At 37.6% G+C, this 20,186-nt stretch overlaps 1 protein-coding gene across 1 annotated transcript in view; it reads right to left on the bottom strand.

Moving 5' to 3' along the window:
• ARHGAP15 (Rho GTPase activating protein 15) overlaps positions 1-20,186 on the bottom strand; it is a 320,376-nt gene that overhangs the window by 115,514 nt on the left and 184,676 nt on the right. The window contains exons 9-10 of the mRNA XM_041406369.1: positions 18,391-18,513; positions 9,323-9,421 (exon numbers count right to left, since the gene is read on the bottom strand). Coding sequence (XP_041262303.1) covers positions 9,323-9,421; positions 18,391-18,513 — 222 coding nt within the window. The remainder of the gene's footprint in view (positions 1-9,322; positions 9,422-18,390; positions 18,514-20,186) is intronic.

Below are 20,186 nucleotides of genomic sequence, written 5' to 3'. Positions count from 1 at the left end.
TGTTATGAAACAAAATGCTCACATTTTGCTCTCATTTACATCTATGCCATTCCTCCCAAACCATTGTTTGAGCAAAAACAAAAGAAGTTGGTTTGCTATAAAATTGCATCCATGATCTGTGTGGATCCTGATCATAATGAAACAATCTGCTGAGCCAACAGAAACTGGAGATCTTTGAAAAACTTGTTAGTTCCATGGGGTTTATCACGCAGTAGCCAATTTAGGGACAATTCTAGACAATTACTAGATTGCTAATAATATCAGTTTCATAATTTCAGGGGAGCAAAACAAGCTAAAGAAATCTTCCCTTAAAGAAGTGGAAGCCTTCACACAAAGCCTCCTTTTTAATCTGTCCGCCTCCTTTGCCCTCTGCCTTCCTCCTGAAGCTCTCTGTTGGTACAATTTCTCTCACTTAGGTATCAATCCCATTAGACTGTGGTATTATATGATTAAAACATTGATGTAACACAAGCTGCTACAGCAAATAATTGAAGTAATAAAATACAACTGCAGTTATTTGCTCTCTTGAATTGCTGGCAGAAAAAAAAAAAGGAGACGGGTTTTTTTTTTTTAACTGACCCCACAGTGTGGCATATGGACAGTAAAACTTCTTTTTTTAGTGTGTTTTCTTTTATTGCTGTAAAACTTTTTTGGAAAAAAAAAATATAGCGTAGTTGTAGTAGTTTTTTTTTTTTCCCATAGAAAAAATGATTAGTTTGCATTGTGCAATTATGTTTTCATAACATTTTAAAAAAATATAACTTTCTATTTAAGCAGAGAGATATTGAAAGGATCTGAAATTACACCTCTTTTCCTTTTAAAGGAACTTAATGGACTTAACTTCTATTTTTGTGTGTGTTTGTGTGTGACTGAACATCTCTTCTAGGCCAAGATTCATTTTGTCAAGTGTTAGCTCAAAGTGTTCTATTAATGGCTGAACTGCAAAGTCTGACTAAATGGGGTTTGCAGTGGAAATCCTGCCAACTCCTTGTCTGTGATGGCATGTGTACTGTACCAGGGCATGGTGCCTCACAGCCTCAGCTTATTCAGGGGGAAAAGACAGGAGTTTTGTGCCTCTCTTTTTACCTTTTTCATGTCTGGGAGGTGAATACCCTCATGTGTGAGCTTCCCTGAATCTGCCTTTGACCAGGGGGTGAGTCAGGACCTTCATTCTCTCTTTGGCACAGAGAAAGTAACACACACACAGTCAGCTGGCTTTAAATTTCTCTGGACTTTTTTGTTTCAGTGCATGCAAGTGTCAGCTCCTTGATTTACAAAGAGTATTAGCATTATTTTAATATCTAGAAAACGTTGTTTGATTCTTTTTTTATTTTGTAGGTTAAGTGGTTTGTTTTATTTATTATGCCTATTGAACAGGATTTTATGGAAAATTCAGAAGACAAAATGCCCTGTTTCCTTCTACATGTTCACAAATAGATATATTATACAATGCTAGAAAAAGGCAAAAGGCCAAACTCATCTCTGGTGTAATTCCAGTAAAAGCAATAAAATTACACAAGGCATGAATTTGGCCCAGGCATTGTAAATGTTACTCTGGTGAACACTGAGTGTCGGCTTGTTGTTACTGGCACGGCTTAAAATACAAATCCCCCCTTTTTTTCATAGAAATGGATACATTCCTCTGGAACAGATTAATCAATGAACCAGGTATCAGGTAACTATGACAAAGACAAAAACTGGTTCAAATACCTGCATGTTTTATGGCTTTTTTTCCCTCTTCTAACAAACTTAGATCTCTTCTTTCAAATTTTAAAATAATTATATATTTATTCTCTTTTCTGCCTTGTCATTACAAGGCTTTTATTAATTTTTTCTTTTTTGTCTGTTGTCTCCTTTTCTCTAATTTGTCTTGTATGCCCTTCCGTGATGTTTCCTGTTGACACTTCTTGATATTTTTTTCTAACTCAGAATGTGGCTTTCTAGCAGACACAGAGGCCCCAGAGTGAATACCCTTCAGAGCCAGCTCTGACTTGGACCTTGCACAACACTATTAACTGGCTCTTACTCTAAGAAAGGTGGCTATAGTGGGATTGCCTGAGCCTGAAGACAGAAATGGCTGAGGAAAACTTGCCAATATGTTTGCACTAAATTCAACCGCTCTTAATTTCTACTCAGAAGAAGAGTTTATTAAAAAAACCCAAAAAATTAAAAAAAAAAAAAAAAAAAAAAAAAAAAAAAAAAAAAAGAAGAAGCACCAAACATTTTAAATCACAAACTTGGAAGGGCTTTTCTCAGAACTTTGTTGTTTCATATTGCATTCATCTGTATGTTTGAGTTTATGCTCGTTGGCCACTTTAAAGTAAACATAGTTCAATGCCCTTAGAAACAGATTTCTTCAGCACACTAGAATTCCCTGGAAAAAGGCTTTATCTGCTCAACTGGTGGATATTTTTATGTGCATGCATTTTATTTTCCTATCAGTTTGTTTTGTTTCCCCTTTCTTTTTTTTTTCTTTTTTTTTTTCTCTTTTCTTTTACATCCAGTGGGTATAAAAGTTGGGAGCAGAAGCCTCCTTGGAACAAGAGAGAATCATAAAAGGAATCTCATCACAAGCTAAACAGTACAAATTGCACATTCTTCATGGAAGTATTAGCTTTTAGTGCGTGCCTGGATCCAAGCATAATAGATTATCCCAAAGTGGGAAAGAATGAACAGTACAAAATTAGCAGAACTGGGGGCTCAGATCAGTTGGTGGAGCAACATGATCTCTGTACTTTCAGGGTACTGGATTCTAAAGCCACTGGAAACAGAATGTAAAATTATATCAGAGTAAGCAAGGAAGCATGTGCAGGCCTGGGAGAATCAAACAAGAGCTTGGAAAATACATTTCCAAAAGGGAATAAGTACTGAAAATCAGTGAATGAACTTGCAGGAAACAAACTGCTATTCATGAAGAATTTCTTGCTCTGAGCATAGAAAGATATGAGTGTGAAAAAACACAGAATACATTTCAGTGGTTGTTCAGGGGCCAAGTGCTGTTGGAGAATAATCCTGCACTCAGACAGAAATATAAAATGGGACAGAAATATAAAATGGGACAGGATAGGTCAGTCTCCTGAGGTTTCCCTTCTCAGGGAAGCCCTGCCAGAACAAATCCTTTATGCCACTGGCTGATGGGTTTGGTCTAACCGTGCTGGGAAGTGTCCCAGGAGCACTGTGCATTTATTGGGAGCCCAAGATGGTGGTGAGCACACCCTGGCAGAACTACCCTGTACTTTCCTACTGCCTGCCTCAGGTCCTCAGGGATGGCAATGAACTATTTTTGAGTACCAAATAAAACTTAAAATTTTGTTTGAGCAAAATAAATCCTGAGGAACATGCTGTTGAACTCAAACCTGATAATGAGAATTATAATACTACAGAGGTGGAGATAGGTGGTGGAATCATTATCCTGGTGGAGTTTAAATCTTCCCCCCCCTCCCATCCCTGGAGTGATTTAAAAGCTGTGTAGATGTGGCACCTGGGGACATGGTTCAGTGGTGGCCATGACAGTTCTGGGGGAATAGTTGGGCTCGATGATCTCAGAGAGCTTTTCCCACCTAAAAAAATCTGTAAATTTCTAGGGGTTTTATACAGCAGCTGTGAATCCATCCCTTGGCTGCACAAGCTTTGTGTCTTCTGCCATCCTCACTGGTTTATAATCCACTCACTCCACCATACCAAAGCCAACAATCCCAGAATGGGAACCTTCAGCTTTAGGAGATGTTTGGGATTTTTTTTTTTCTTTTAAAATTCTTCTGCAGTGCTTCCTTCCATTAGAAAATGAGATAGCATTAGACTCTTTTAAAAACTCATTTTTATCCTAGCAACATAAATATATTCACAATACTTTATATTTTTTAAAACTCATTTCCTCTTTGCTTAACTCCTTGAGATAAGTGAACTCTCCTCTGTGTAAACATTCTACCAGAATACTGACTACCTTTTAAGCGATATATGATTTAGAAGGTAATGAAATATCACTTTCTTTTTCTTTTTTTTTTTTTTTTTTTTTATAAATAGGTTTTAAAGTGCTTTTAGCTGCACTTTAGCTTTTAGATTAACAGATAAAACTGATGAAAGAGACACAACCTTCTGTCACAGGGCAGCATGGCATTAGGGAGGTGAGGTAGTTTAAAATACTGTTTTTATCTTCATTTCTCTCCATTGGGATGACTGTATTTCTTTACTACATCCCATAAGCTACTTTATCTTTGCCCATAAAGTCATTTTCTTCCTTAAACCCTGAATATTCTGCATCATGAGACTGAGTGCCTGCAATGATCATGTGCACAATCAAGTTCAGCTATGGACATTAAGCTAATTAAAGCCAAAATGAGTATCAGTTTTAGGCACTTTGGGGTGTCAGATCTTGGAGCCTGTGAGAAATCTGAATTTTGGAGAGCAAGAACTTAAATTTTTTTATCAAAGCCATGCTTTCTTAAAATTGCACTTCCAGCTTTTAAGTGCCTAGTGGTGCCCTCTGAAGTCTCACTGGTGCTACCCCAGATCACCACCCAAGCCAAGAGCCCCACACTCAGAGGGGATTTTTGTCACTGCTCTTATTTAACATGATTTGTTCCCTGGGTCTCAGTGCAATGAAACCCAGTAAATAATACAGTGGACACACAGAGAAGATAACTAAAGGAAATAGTTAAGGTACTATAATAATTTTAGCCATTCTTTTTTCAGGTCACTATAATCTGCCCAAAGATAACTAATTGTTCAAAGTAAACATTCCACTCCGACCACAAAAGGAATCCATTACACAAACATATAATTCACAGTCATTTTTAGTGGGTTGTAAACAGTTTGGAATGAGCATAAAATGGGACAAAAATCAAAGTGAGCATTTAGAAATGAAAAAGTGTTTGCTACAAAAGGTCAGTCCCTTTACTTGGCAAACTATGTAGAAAAGCCTGGGAAAATGTTGAACACACAAGCAGTAAGGGAATTTTAAAGCCAACAACCTCCCTGTTTCTTTAAACAGACATCGGAACCTATAACTGGATCCTGTCAAACAAACGACTGCAAAAAAACATAACAGCTGCTAAGAAGTAAAGTTGAAAGATAAAGTTTTCTAAGCTAAGAACCTTCTCAGAAGTGGACTAAAGGTCTTTCTTAAATCTTTAAGCAAGGTTATGGATCCCAGGGTGGCTTTTAGGCATTGAATCAAATATGTAATTTTGTGTATCATTCCTGTCGGAGCATCCTGTGCTCCAAGAAAAGCAACAGAAAACAATATCTGCAACGTCCAGCTCAGCATGGAAACAGTACCTGTAATCACCAGCTTTGCTGCCTGCAGTGTCATTTTTCAAGTCATTTAGGCTGATTTGAGAACTCTAACTTGGATTTGGGAACGGAGGGAGAAAATGAAGGATGTTTCAAAAGAGAGATGAAAGTTAAATTATATTTCCGTGGAGCATTAGGACTGTATTTCTTTACAAAACCCAAGACACACTGGATACCCTGGGTAGGTTTAGGATACGGACTGCTTGGGGTGTTCATTTACTCTGTCATTAGACACACAGACAAATGATCTCCCCTGGAAAAGAGTTTAGTATCAGACTGTTTTCACACGATAAAACACTACCATGAGAAGTATTGGATGGCATGTTGTTGAGGTACAACACAGACTGATATTTTTATTTTTTTTTCATGCGTTCTACTCATGCCTCTCACATATTTTTTAAAAAAGAAAATGAAAAAAAAAAAAAAAAAAAAAGACAGCCAGGACTTCTAAAGGGTCGTGGATAACAAAATAAATAGGCGACTCCAGAAATGACTGGAAATGATATCTGGCCTAGAAACACCAAAAAAGTCTTGCAACGGGCCCCACCCTTGGCAGAAGTGAGCAGTGTGTGAGTTACAGTGCTCTGGGAGGATTGTCCCAGGCTCTCCTCCCTGCACTGCTCAGCTCAGGGCTGGTGCTACCTGTCAGGCACTTCCCAGGGAGGGGAAGGAAGCAGAGTGAAGAACAGATTGAAAAACAGGAGTACAGATTGAAAAGGCCAGGTCGACAGATAGCCCCAGAAAAGCCTGAGGTCCATCCAAGGTAGGTGTGGATGGTAAAGTAAAAGAAGAAACAGAAAAAAACCCGCAGAATGTGCTGTTCTATCAAAACCTTTCCCCTGAAGTCCCTGAGAAGACAGAAAATGAAGAAATGCTGGAGATCTTTGAGTAGTCCCTGTATTTCTTCAATCTGATTGCTTCATGGTATAGAATTATTCTCTTACCTTCACCAGGTCACACCACAGACGTGGGAGATTTTTCTACTTAGGATATTGCATGAAATACTAAGGATACAACACATTTTCCCAAGATAGTTTTGACTTTAGAGGCACAGGTCTGGGTAGCTCAATAATCAGGGCTAGAAGTTCATCAAAAATTATGAATGAATAATTCAGTAATTATTATAAGTAATTCATAAGTACAGGAAGAATGAAGAGAAAAATGGTGCTTCCTTAAAAAAAAAATAAAGAAGAAAAAAAAAAGATAATTTCCTTCTAAGTTTCCAAGAACAGGCACATTTTTATTGCCTCTCTTTATTAAATTCCACTACCAGCTCTGCAAGATGGCTGAGAAAATGGAGAAAGAACTTCTGCTTCACAGTTCTACTTCAATAGCTAAAAATACAAAAATATGCTGAAAAAGTGGAATTCATTCCATTTTTATCACATTCACAAGTGAATCCTTGTTGGATAGATAAATATGCATTATGGTGTGAGATTTTTTTAGATCAGATCTTAGGAAGCACCCCTGTTCTGAGATGGTAAAGAAGCAGACTAGGGGACAAATGACCAAACTCTGATCTAAGTTAGAGCACAATATATTCAGAATGAACATCCTTTTGATATTCATTTTAAAATACTGTAACTAAACAGGAAATCTTGCCAATGGTTAATGTACATTTCTAATTTGTGAGAGAATATTGCTACATTTGGCTATTGTGTGTAACCTCGTCTATACAGGAAAATGTACTAATCAGTATTGTTTATTCAGATCACTGCTAGACTTTTTAAATGTGATTTTCTGCACCAAAAGCGCAGTGATTTTGCTTTAAAATTCAGAAAAATAAACAGAAAACCAGTAGGTGAATAAAAACCTAAAACCATGAGCTGATAGCTAAGAACACAACCGTTCAGTGGATCACAAATGGTTTGAAAGTAACATTTAGGGATGGTCTCCTAAGGTCTTTTTTCCTAATAATGCTTTATCTGAAGCGAAGCATGCACATAACATTTTTGGTACAGTTACAGTATGTGGATGATATATTCTCTAAATAGGAAAAGAAAGCTTTTCTACCACAGCCAATATGCCAGCTGTACCGAGTATCTAGGCCATCTTACTAAGACTATGAAAGTAAACATACAGTTTTCATTAAATGTGCCTTTCCCATAATTGGTACATAAGTATTTCCCATGACTCTGCAGTTGAGTGTCTTGGCTGGAGGCATATCTGGCCATTAAGAGGAGGGTTTCAGATCTGTTGAGTCTCAGCCATGCCGGGAGACTTGGCACCTCCACATACTGCTTCCTAATACCAACCCCGGCACAAAATGTCATCAGAAGCTTGCATAAACATTGGACTTAGCTTCACATAAATTACTGCTGTCCTGAGATAGTTTATGCCAGAACTCAGTAAAAACAACACTTTGAGTAAATAGAATGTGAGTAAATGAAAGCATCTTAATCCAAGAAAACGATAATAGAAAAAAACTGTGTATCAAATATAAACTCATAAATATAGTGATAACATGAAATTTTTATCTCATGCCATGTGATTAGCTTTTATTTACATGTTAGGCTAACCAAAAGGGGTAAGCTTCTCTAAGTCACAGCAAGTTTGAAGGAAACACAAGAACTATAGTGCAGTACTCAGAAGGATGACCGCCTTTGAAGGAATGGTGATACATCCAGTTTCTAATATGAACATTTTTTTTAATAATCACACAGACAGTAAACATCTAATTACGTTCCTTGAATTTTTCTGTTACAGTTCAGCAGTGCAGAGACCTCTGGCCTCACTTCTGCTTGGAGGTGTGGTCAGATACTCCAAAACATCTATGAAATATCCAGCACATTCTTGAGGGAACTTGTGCTGAGGTTGTAACCAAGCAGTTTGTTAGACATGTTCTGCATGGAGTGGCATTTTTGCAATCTAATCTCTGCCTTTCCTTTTCATGTTCTGAATTTCACCTCACAATTCCTCCTCTATTAATAGGCACTTCACACATTTTTCCCCTTTTTTTATCCAGCCTCCAGCCTTGCTCCACAAAAACCCAATGCTACTATCTCCCCCTGCTGAACGATCTCCAGTTTGTTTCAGTCTCTGACTTCCTGCCAATCATTCAGGGAATAATAATATCCCAGTGCTCTCTTTGCTGTATAATTAAAGCATGAATTTCTCTGAGTTTGAAACTCCAGGGTAGTTTTATTGCACCTTTCACTATAAAACCAGGTAACAATGGCAGAATTAAAACAGCTTTTTCCTTTGTGGGTAACGCTCTAAGTATCTTTTTATTTTTCATGGATTCTCTTGTTCTGAGACTCTGGTATATGGCAGTGACAATGGGTTCGCCCAGCCTTATTCTGAAAATAAATTTTCTATCTTTTGCAAGATATATGTTTCCCCAGATCCCTGGAACAAGTTGTAAACTTGTAACAGATGGTGATGAAGCCTCACATTTTTATACAATACATTTTAAGATTCTGCATCTACCGCATGCACCTTCCAAAGAAAATGACCTTCAGTGAGAGAAGATACACACTGCAGAAAGGAAGGCAGGCAAAGGTGTTAAGTACATCTTTTTTGTACTATGAAAATCCTTCTTATTAATCAAAGCTTTTAATAAGGATGGATACTCATTTCAGTATTTTTGCAGTATCATGGCTTTTAAAATAACTGTAAAAATTAGACACCTGCACTCATTAAAAAAAAAAAAATAAAAAAGGCCATGATAGAATAACATTTATTTTGGTTAAATACAATTCAAGACTTAGGAAAAAGTATTTGCCTTACATACACCAGGGATTTCAGAATGAAATTACTGACATTTTATCGATGGCTAACATTTACTTACCCAGAGAAAGACTAAACCCACAACATGTCAAAAAAATTATAGAATAATCAGCATGAATGAGTTCTATTAATGTCTTATCATATAAAGAAAATGAAGATACACAGAATGTGATATAGTTCCATTCATAACTATATTATAGAGTGTACTGTCTGCCTACCCTAGAAATCCAAGCAGAGTTACAAGGTTAAAGTTTTGATTACTATCAGAGAAAAAAAAAGTATTAAATAATAAGATACTCACCTCTTTTTTCAACAGCTTCTATGCAGAGTCTTACAAACTGGGGAACTGTAGATTTCTCATGTTCACAAACCAAGTGCAAATGGGAGCCAAAAATTTGATCTACATTTGGAAGACAAGAGGAAAGTACATTAAGGCATATTATTATTAGTGGGATTTTCATCTCTTCTCAGTTTGCTTATTAATTTAAAACTCAGATACTGAAGATGCGTAGACAAAACTGGAACCAAATCCATTTTGAATCCTAGTGGTTATTAGCTTTTGCCCCAGAACCAAATCCCTCCACATCTGCTGCTCATAGTGCTTGATGCTTCCCTCTGGATTCAATTTCAATTGCCACTTGCACCTTATTTTTGACCTTTCTAAGTCTTGGAGGTCTCCAGGGTTTGGTTGGACCTGCCATAGAAAATGTGCAGGCAGTTCCAGAGCTACAGCTCCCTAAGTCATTGAACACAAATTTCTACAAGATGCACTTGGTCCAGCCTGGAAACTCATTTGGTTGGGTGACCTGTCCCTTCCATGCATTTGGAAGTTTCACTCTTTCATGGAGCACTGTATGAGGGCAAGCACTTCATCACTTTGCATCATCAGGACTCAGTACAATTTCATCTCAACTTCACAAAATCTTTTTCTTTACTGATCGAATTGCCTGCTCAGAAAAACAGAAGAGACTAGATGTCTTTTGGTGAGGATTTCATCTTACACCATGTTTAACTAATGATTAGTCTCACTTCCATCACAAGCAATCCTTTAACTAGATAATGCCACCTTTTAGTTTTTGTGATTTCAAAGTTTTGATCAACTTTGACTGTTGATCTTGAAATATATTTGTATTAGCAGGTTCAACCCGTCAGATTACTAATTAGCTTCCTCCACCTCATTTCCACTCTGTGTGTTTGAGAGATTATGAAAAGAGCAATCAGTAACAGGGACGTTGTCAGCTAAAATCAGAATGAATCAAACAGATGAGAGGAACTATTCAATAGGAGCCAGTTAAATGCTGAAACAATAGGAGTGTACTGTCATCATTTATCCAAAGAGACAGTCTCCATATAGCACTTCAACAGAGCACTACAGTTTGTAAATTGGTGTGGAGGCTTTGAAAATTATTATATAGATAGCTGAAAGGTGATAGCACCAGTCTGGACTTTGTATAGAAAACCCAGCAGCTCACATGGAATTGGATGTTTCCTCCATAGTCAGTTCCACCATGCTGGACCATAACCAATTGCTTTTTGCTCTAAAACCAACTTATCCTCACTAACAAGCAAAACTGCATTTAAAAAAAAAAAATCTGTGCTGCAATAAGCTTCATTTTCATTAATCACCACTATTTCATACTCAGATTTCAAGAGCAACTCAATTGCCTTTTCTTTCCTGATGCCCAGAGCAGGGAACAGAGTGACAGAACCGAGGTGCACGGTCCGGGTTACTTTGGCCTTCTCAAGATGCACCAGGGCAGTTTATTGCAGCACCTCCCAAAGGGTGTGATCTGCATTCTGGGAGAGTACATCAAAGCTTGAATTGAAGTTAGTCAGAGTTTGGGCTGCAGAAGGGATGGAGGACTGGGTTCACAGCACTGCTCTGAGGAAGGTTGTGTGCATGTGTGGCGTTAAGCATTAGCGAACAGTCTGTTACATGTTTTGGGGTTATGTTTCTGACAAAGCACAGTCTGGTTACATTTTCTTCATAAAACATTTATAGCTGCCTTCAGTGGTAATTATACATACAGAGATTTATGATTAAAATGTACTAGCACTTCCTCTTTTGACATCTTAATTGTTTTTTAAAATTTTAGCAAAGACCTGTCAAATTCTTTGCATAATATGGAATGGTCTCCAATGTAAATTATGTTGAAAAAGAAGTAAAAACATGTCTTATTTGGTGGACAAAGACACTTGTAAACAATTTCAGAAGCAAAACAGGCAAAGAACTGCACTGTGTTTAGATGGCAACACACGAAGAACTGAAATGAAATTAGTGTGTTGCTGTTCAGCAGTTTCTCTTCTGTGTTATAACCACTTTATAATCAACTTCTAGGATTATTTCACAGTTACTCTTTCAATCTCCAACATGAACACAGAATGTTTGGTATTCCTGGGAGGAAATTTTGAACAGGCTGAAAAGAGTTTTACAATTCTCACCTAGTCCGTTACTTCATTTCTTGGTTCAGATTCTATATATTCAGCAAAATATTTAACCACATTTTTTATGCCTTTCACTGCATGGACACAGTCACATTTTGTACTCTACAGTTAAGTTTTAAATCACCTCTTTAGAGCACAGGCACTCAGGATTTTTATCTTGGATGAAAGGACAGCAAAACAGCATTAATACTTCCTGGGCATCAAAATTGTCTATGGTAAAACAACAGCACACAACTGCTTTGGAGGGTTTTTTTCTCCTTCTGGAAATTCATGAGTATTTACAAGTACATGATCCCATGAGTCATCCAAATAATCTCAGTTCTGAGTACTCCTGGACCACAAACTCCGTGACTCTCTCCAATCAATTGATTTTTTGCTGGATCTGTTTCTGCACATAAACATGGGAATGGCAGCAGTTCCACTGCCATATTTGCACTTGTGGAGGTCACAGGGATGCTTGAGGAAAGCTCAGCTAAGAATTGTATTTCAAAAAACACGGAAGGGGGAAATGGTCCCTTTTATAGGCTAGATTTGTAGGTAACTAAAATTAAAATATTATTTTCTTATTCTTTTATAAGTGTAGAGATATACATATTTTAAAACTAGTTTAAAGGAAAACTCTCCAGAACATATTTTCAAAAAAATAAAAGAACTGCTCCCAAAGGGATAAGGAAAGCAAAAACCCCCTTTGTTTGATTTATTTGTGATAAGGCCCTCCAAAACTTCATCTTTTATGACTTGAAAAAAAGAGATGTACACAACACTCCTAACCTCCTGTTATGACAGTTTATGTTTCCTATCCAGCTTATTTAACTCAAATGTCTGGGAAATAGACACAATTACCACCTTATGGAATGCTACTTAACTTTAAATGCTCCCCTCTGAATAGAAATCCACTTTATCTTCTCAGAGTTATTCCAGTTTCTCAGGAATTATTTCCTCTATAGGCTCCTGAAATGCTCTTGTTTCATCATTTAAAAATTTAAACTAACAATTGTTCAGAAATATCTTTTATTAGAACAAAGGCAATTCCCATGCAGTGGATTCTGTTCACAAGGGCTCGTACAAAGGAGCTGCATACTATGCCCATATACAGCTTTAATCATTCACTCTTTCAGCTGTTATCAATTTAAAACCAATGAAACTCCCACACTGAGTCCATTTGAGCAGTCAATTTTAATATCTTGGGGCATCTGTAGTTATTCTGAATTGGCTGCAAAAGCAGAACTAACAAGTTAAGCTCTAACCATAAGTCTACATCAGGCTGGTAAACCATACATCAAACACCGACAGTTAGTCAATACTGTAGTATGAAAAACCAACAAGCATTTTTAAGAAGAGCAATATATTCATAATATGTTTGGTGGTATGGTTTACATTACACGTCCCTGCTATCTGCACGTTAAAAATTCCGCTGGAGATGGTGGGGTGTGTGACAGCTTCACACAGGGATATAAAACCAGACACCAGAAGAGAAGGGAATGGACGTTCACAAGTTGTATAATATAAAATGATGATTATGGCTGCAATGAATTGCTCATTCTGGGGAGCTTCAAGTTTTCCCTGAGGTTGACAGGGCTACTTCATTTTTTTTTTCTTTTGAGTAGCTCTCTCCAGCTGCAGCAGAGCCACTAACCCTGGGCTGCAGAAATCTTGACTATGGGAGACAATTCTTCTGGAAAAGAAACAATTAAAACAAAATCACTAAAGCCACATCCTCACTGAGAATGTCATTGTTTAACTGTTTTGGGTGTACATGGATGAGATGTGGCCACACTTGGAAGAAACTCATACTTCAGTGTTTTTTATTAAAAAAAATAGGAAGGGCATGGCCAATACTCCCATGTCTCAGGAAGAAGCGTAAATTCTGGCATGAGAGGAGATGGTATAATGGTACAATGCCCAAGTTTTTATAAATGTGAATTATATCTATGTAATCCTGTGCCTTTCAGGAACAGAATTAACTATGCAACATCTGGATTCGAACTGCTGGTCTAACAGAGCTTTGCATCAACATCCAAGTTATTTGTTTTCTTTGTAGCTGCTTGAATGTTGGGAGAAGGAAGGAGAATGAAAAGAGAAAATCAGAGATGAATGTACAAGGAGAGGAATAGGACAGTAGGCACCAGAGCTATGAACTCTTGCAGAGAGAAGTCATGCATTTGGAGCCACATTCTTAAAGGTGACTTTTTCTAGCTGCTCTATCTGTAGTCAGACACATTAAATCAGACATTAAAGTGATGCTGATTCCAGACTGGGGCTTCAAAAAATGCCATGACACTTTTACAATAAGTGGGGCAGGTCCTCAGCTGACTGAAGTCGGCAAGGTTGTCAATGGAGCTGCCCTGATTTATGCAGGCTGGGAATCTTGCCAGTCCTTTTAATGTGAAAATTTACTATATATCGTTGATCTGTGGTGGTCATCAATTAAAAAAAAAAAAAAACACATTTGTGAACAGTTACTATTAAGTGGCATATGAGCTGCCAGATTTGTTTCACATTCTCAGAAAAAGGGAAAATAGTACCACAGACACAGGTTTGCCTTAAGAAATTCTGGTGTTTTACTGGGGACAAGAGCTTGTTTGAATTCAAAGATAGGGTGTCTGCTGTACTACTCAAAACACTTCTCCCAAAATGAGACATTTAAAAATTCTCTGAATAATTTTTTAGCATCCTGTCAAAGGAACAAATCACTCTGTTCAGTGTCTGGTCATCCGCAAAGTTTAAGAAAATTGCTTCCAAATGTCCATATCAAAGAAAGAAATACCCTTGTGACCCATTGTCCCTGCAAGTCAAAGGAAACATTTCCTAACTTTCCCTAAGCTCTGATGTGCACCAGAACACTCGCAAAATTCCTTCATAATCTGCAAGAATTATGGAATACACCAAAAGTGGAGCTTAATCTGCCCTTCTGGACTTCTCATGAACATTCTGCTCATTACATTGAACTACTCCAAGGCCCAGTGAAACACATGATACAATAAAGACATTTTTCCTTGCCTGGAAATGGAATGGTTGGTGATCTCTGTGCTGTGATCTGCACAACCACCAACATATGCTGAGCCCTGTTCTATAGGCTATCAAGCCAAATCACAGCTAGTTCCTTTCACTAGCAATTGAGTGGCTTTTATTTTCATCTTGAAACATTTGTAACCGTTCCAAATTCTATGCTGTTTTGGTTTTTGCCTTAGCTTATGAAATACATTCAATGGAGTTCCTTCGGTGTCTAGCTTTTGGGAAAGAAAGATCCACTCTAAAAGAAAAGAAACCTAAATAAATTTCTTGCCAGCTGCATAGCTTCATTTTCCTCATTTCCCACAGTGTCATTTATGTGAGGTTGTTGCTCATGTTTTTTTTTGCTCTTTGCTGAGAGTGTATTTTGTGATAGTGTATTACCAACACAACCATCATAGCTTTAAAATCACAGTTTCACAGAAGTGTATTTTCCTTTGTTGGTCTAGAAAATCTCAGAAATCAGGATGCTAGGAGGCCAACATCAAGTTGAAGGTTGGCAATTCATTCTGGGTAATACTAAATCATGACAAAGCTCAAACATAAAGATCAAAGTTCAATTATAAACTATAAAGTTGTTTTAAAAGAGAAGATTTATATATTATTTTTCTAGCATATTAGTGCAGATTCTGTAAATTCTGAGAATATTTCAATGCCGAGGAACCAAGGACCCCTGTCCTAGCGAATAAATTTGAACAGTTATTCTCAAAATAACACTGCTCAAATGGCAGACATGGGACATGCCTCTTATTTACTATTTCTAGGTTGTGTGCACGTATATCTAAGAACAGAAGCGTGCTTAGAGACACAAACACATTCCACAATGTCCCTGCATTTGCACATCACCTCAGAAATGCTTCAAAAAGCTTTGACTCCAAGGATATTTTGTGTAAGCATGAGTGAGATGGAACAAGGACAGATGATCTTCATTAGAGCTCTGGCTGGAGCATGAAGAGCCCCAGTCACCAGCCCATTGCAACGAATGGAGCCAACGTGCTGTTCCCATTCTGGCTTCTTTTCTGCACAGGACTAGAAAGCAAATGGGACAATGATGACAAAAATAACTTTTTGTCATGCAAAGTGTCGGTGCATCTTCATTTTCAGATCAACATGTAGCTAACGTTTAACCATCAGTCTTCTACATTCCCTGCTCTGAGTGTTATCCTCCTTACTATTTTCATTTAACTCCCTACTTTACTTTTTACATGGATATCTGCTACTCTCTACACAGGCAAAGTTTGGGTAAGAGTTAAATGACAATCACATAATTTCTAGATTTCCTGATAATAGTGTTGGCAGAACAAAGTACCCCAGGAGATCAAACTGCTATTTAATTTTGAAGCCTGTATTCCCAAATTTGGTTAATGTGGAGAAATGTGTGGAGTCTTCTGGCCAAGTGTGCATGCATCAGTGACTCACTGAGCACAGGACTATGTTTAAGTGAACTTACCACCTTAAAATGTATTTACTCATGACTATAATTTACGTGTTAAATTTATTGGAGTTTTGGTTCCAGTGTGACATACAATGTAAAAAATCAATATACATTTGAGAGCTTTATAGTGCCCCTGGCAAATATGAATAGCACTTGATGAAAAGTGAAGGTTTTCACAGCACCTACAGTGCCACTGCATTGGAGTAATTAACACCACACGCTTCACAGATATTTATATCAATTCTTCACCAGCACACAGAACAGCTCTTTGTCAGGAATTTGGTACCAAGATGTCCTGCAATGCTTTATACACACTTTTATTACAAGCCCCTATTTTAAGGGATTTACAATTCTGACAGAAGTATTTCCCTATGGAATAAAAGGTCGTAGGCATGTTCTGAGAGCTGGAGGAATTTTTTCTTGTAAAAATTGGTTAACATTTTTTTCCCTTAAGGATCAGGCAAATAAATAGTTCTGAGGGGTTTCTGCAACCATTTAAGTCACCTTTAGAAAAATAAATTATGCATCTTATAATACAAAAATTTGGCAAGCTTTTCATTGGTAATCTGGGTGGTTGCATTTTGAAATTTAAAAATATTCCAATACAAGACTAAAAATTAACATTTAAAAGTGGTCTCTGCATAAGCACTGAACTGCATTTTCATAACATTTTAACAGATTAAGGGGATAAACTGTGTTGAAGACAATGAAAGAACCTTATCAAATGAGCATTTCACATAGACTTACCGTAGATTGGAATTAAGCTGTGCTAACGAATCCTCCTTCATTTGCATGGCCAAAGCCTAATCCTAATGAACTTCATGGTAGATAACTAACATGTTTTCTTCATGGCAACATTAGTTTGGTAATAAAACTATGCCAGGGCCAGATTCTGAGTTACTGTGCCAATGAACAACACCTCTGTTATCCATGGAAAAGTATCCCAGGCAGAACAAAGTTATGTTTATGAATCAAGAGTTTGATGCAACTCTAGCCAAACCCAAATTCATCTGGCTTTCCTAGAGAGATGTATTAGAGGGTGGATTTGAGTTATGCTAATGAATCTGGATTTGTTAGCAGGGATCACATCTGATCCCTATGAAACACTGCAGAAGATTCATCAGCCACGCTTCATTAAACTAAAAAAACCTAACTCTTAAATCCAGAAATTAAAAGACTATAAATTGCTCCTCTTTTACTGTAATAACTGAAACAAGCTAACATGATGCATTCTAATCCCACCCCCAACTTGCAAAGTACTTCAAAAAGGCAAAACCCTCCAAGTATTGAAATCAGTTACTATAAACATGTAAGAACAGATCCTGAAAGCTTGGTGTGCAGGTGTGCACACCTCACACACACACATATTGACACATAAATGACATTTTTTAAAAGTTTCTGTGTCAGCTGGAAGCGGAACCCCAGAACTGAGGCACATTGTGGCTTCATATAATGAAGATTTCCTTACAGTAAACAACGCTGCACTGAGCATCTCTGCACGTATCTAAAACATAAGAACTTAATTCATCAAATCTTCTTCTCTCTAGACATGGGCCCAGCTGGTGTTGAACTCTTGTAGCTGCTTTAGCTTATTCTGGCTGGGGTCAATCTCTTGGCTCAGGACAGACAAGTTTAATACACACTAGGAACACCCCTTGCCATTTTTGACACACCACTGGAAAGCTCACACTCCAGAGATTGACAGGGGTGGCTGGCAAAATGCCTCTTTCTAGTCAATTTGCATGTGCAGTTGTGGGTTTCACACATAATAATTTGGGAGTGCGTAAATTTTTCAAGCATTATTCCAGACAATATTTAAAAACACAGCTTCACTTGGATGTTAGTGGTCAGAATGCTACTGCCTTCAAGTTAACTACCAGCTTCTCAGTGAAACACTTCTTGGATAAACTAACAAACACGTTTTATCAAAGAAACAATTTTTTAAGAATATGTGAAAGTGATGGCTGACCAGCTTAGCAAGAAATTGGAATAGGAAAAAAACCCCATAGATTCAAAGCATTTCTTATTTGCTGACATGTATTTCAAATTTTTTAAAAATGGATTTTGTTGCTGAGTTAGAAAAATAATGAGAGAAGACAGCAGAAAGTCCTTCAACAAATTAGTCAGCACAGCATCTGAGGGTCCTATTTTGGGTTCTAAAACATAAAACTATATTGATAATCTTTTCTTAAAAAGCATGGAGTTGCGCAGCATCTTGATTTGCATTGTTCATGGTGTTAAATGGAGGGGCTTCTACCACTTGCACACCAAAGCAGAAAAACTGGAGGAGCAGTCAGATATCACAGAGGTAGATGAAACCATACATTGATTCTTTTTTCTTTATAGTTCACCAGTGTGTTATGGGACACAGCAACAAAACCGTATTTAAGAAGTGCTTGTCCAATGTACTGAGTCAAATATTCTTTTGTGATTTTTTAATTGTTACACCAAAAAGAGGAATAGAATACTGAACACACCTTTAATAAGTCCCTTTTCTTGCAATGTTTTCAAGGAGGGTCTTCGGGAGATGAACTTCTTTAATCTGCTTTTAATTCGGTTTCTGTCATTTGTGTCAGAGGCACTGTAGTTCAGCCTGAAAACTGAAGGGAACCAAGAGAGAAATTTTTAGTGAAATTATATTTCTAATTTAACAGTAGGCTTCTGAGATATCCCGAGAAAAGCATGGCCATAACCACCCTGGCCATGCGGTAGGTCAGCAGCGTGGCTGGCTGGACACTACAAACCATCTGATTAATACTTTTGTGAATAAACATGATGAGTTCACTCTGCCGGTTACGCGCAGGGCTCGGTTATTTATTGCCCGTAAGTATTTGGATGGCCACCAGTTTGCTCATGAAGTGTTCACAAATCCCACAAGTTTCACATGGGTGATTTTTCAGCTCCGACTCCGGGCTCCGAGTGCGCTACGCGCTATTAGCTGTGCACTCCTAGCAATGAGAGAGGATAGATGGTCACACCACTGGAGAAGGACTGGATTCTCTTGCCAAGATGGATTAAGCGTTATATATATATTTAATGCAGTTATAGAAAACATGGCTGTGTGCCACGAAATGTGTGCAAGACGCATTAATTTATGGAAAGAAAAGTATTCCCGTCCTAATGATTATATTTTATTATATTTAAGCATTTACCAAACTGAGAAACAATTCGAGTGCAATTTATTCCTGCTCTGTGTCAAAAAGACATAGAATCCAGCTGCAGAAAATCCCCTGGAGGAGGTTTCAAAGGCATAAATTTAACTTTTTCTCTGCTGAGGTGCTTACAGGGCACTGTGATGGCTATCAAAATAGTAAGGAGAAGTTCAGCCTGTTCCAGAAGCAGCAGAGATGCCATGGGAAGACCTTTCCTAGAGTTTTTCCTGAAAAAGCTGGTTTTTAAAGATTTTTAACAAATCACCTGAGACTTGCCACCCTAGAATAACTTGTTCAGTGTCCTGAGCTCTGTCACTGTGCCCATTTCTGACTAGTTTAATGGGGCAGCCAGAGTGGCACAGCCTCCCTTGGCAAAGGCCTCCAGCTCAGAGAAGCGTGACTTCCTCTTTCTAAGGAAAGAACAGCCTTCCAACGTCTCTTAAAAAAAATTAACCAATTAATCAACTCAATCAATCCACCAAAATACAATATTCTCCACAAGGTGCATTGGTAGGAGCCTGGTCCATTGTCCCTTTGACAGAATCTCTAAAGAGATAATTTAGCTGGAGTTGCAGACATGCTCCCTTCTCTCCCCATGCAGACTGGACCTCCCCTATAATGCAGCAATCTCCAGAGAGAGGATCCAAGCAAAGAGAGAGAGCAAAATTAAAAGTATGGTCATTATTATCAGTCTTTTTTTTTTTTTTATCAAGGCATTTTGTATTCATTTTAAACAGAACCAGAACATTTAAAGGTGCACAATTATAAAACAATGGCAAGCTAAAATAACTGGTTAAGCAACAGCAACAACCCTGGAATATTGTGGTTTACATTACAAATCTGATTTTAACAGCCAAACTTATAAAATGGTTTATGCTTTGCTGTTGTCAAGGGAGAAAAACTTGCCAAATTGTTCATTTTAAGTAAATAGAACATAGCCAATTAAGGAAAGCAATATTTAAACACATGCCTACAATGATCAGAGCATAGTTTGCTTCTGATTTCACTACTGATTTTAACAGAAGAGTGTTCCATTTTCCCACAGCACTAAAATGACCCCACACATACTTCCACAAACTAGTAATCACACAGGAAAAATAAAAGGACACTTTACTGGAAAA

The sequence above is a fragment of the Onychostruthus taczanowskii genome, unplaced genomic scaffold, assembly GCF_017590055.1.
Source record: "Onychostruthus taczanowskii isolate IOZ18803 unplaced genomic scaffold, ASM1759005v1 scaffold10, whole genome shotgun sequence".
Classification (NCBI taxonomy): Eukaryota; Metazoa; Chordata; class Aves; order Passeriformes; family Passeridae; genus Onychostruthus; species Onychostruthus taczanowskii.
This window is presented reverse-complemented; position numbering and strand designations above follow the sequence as displayed.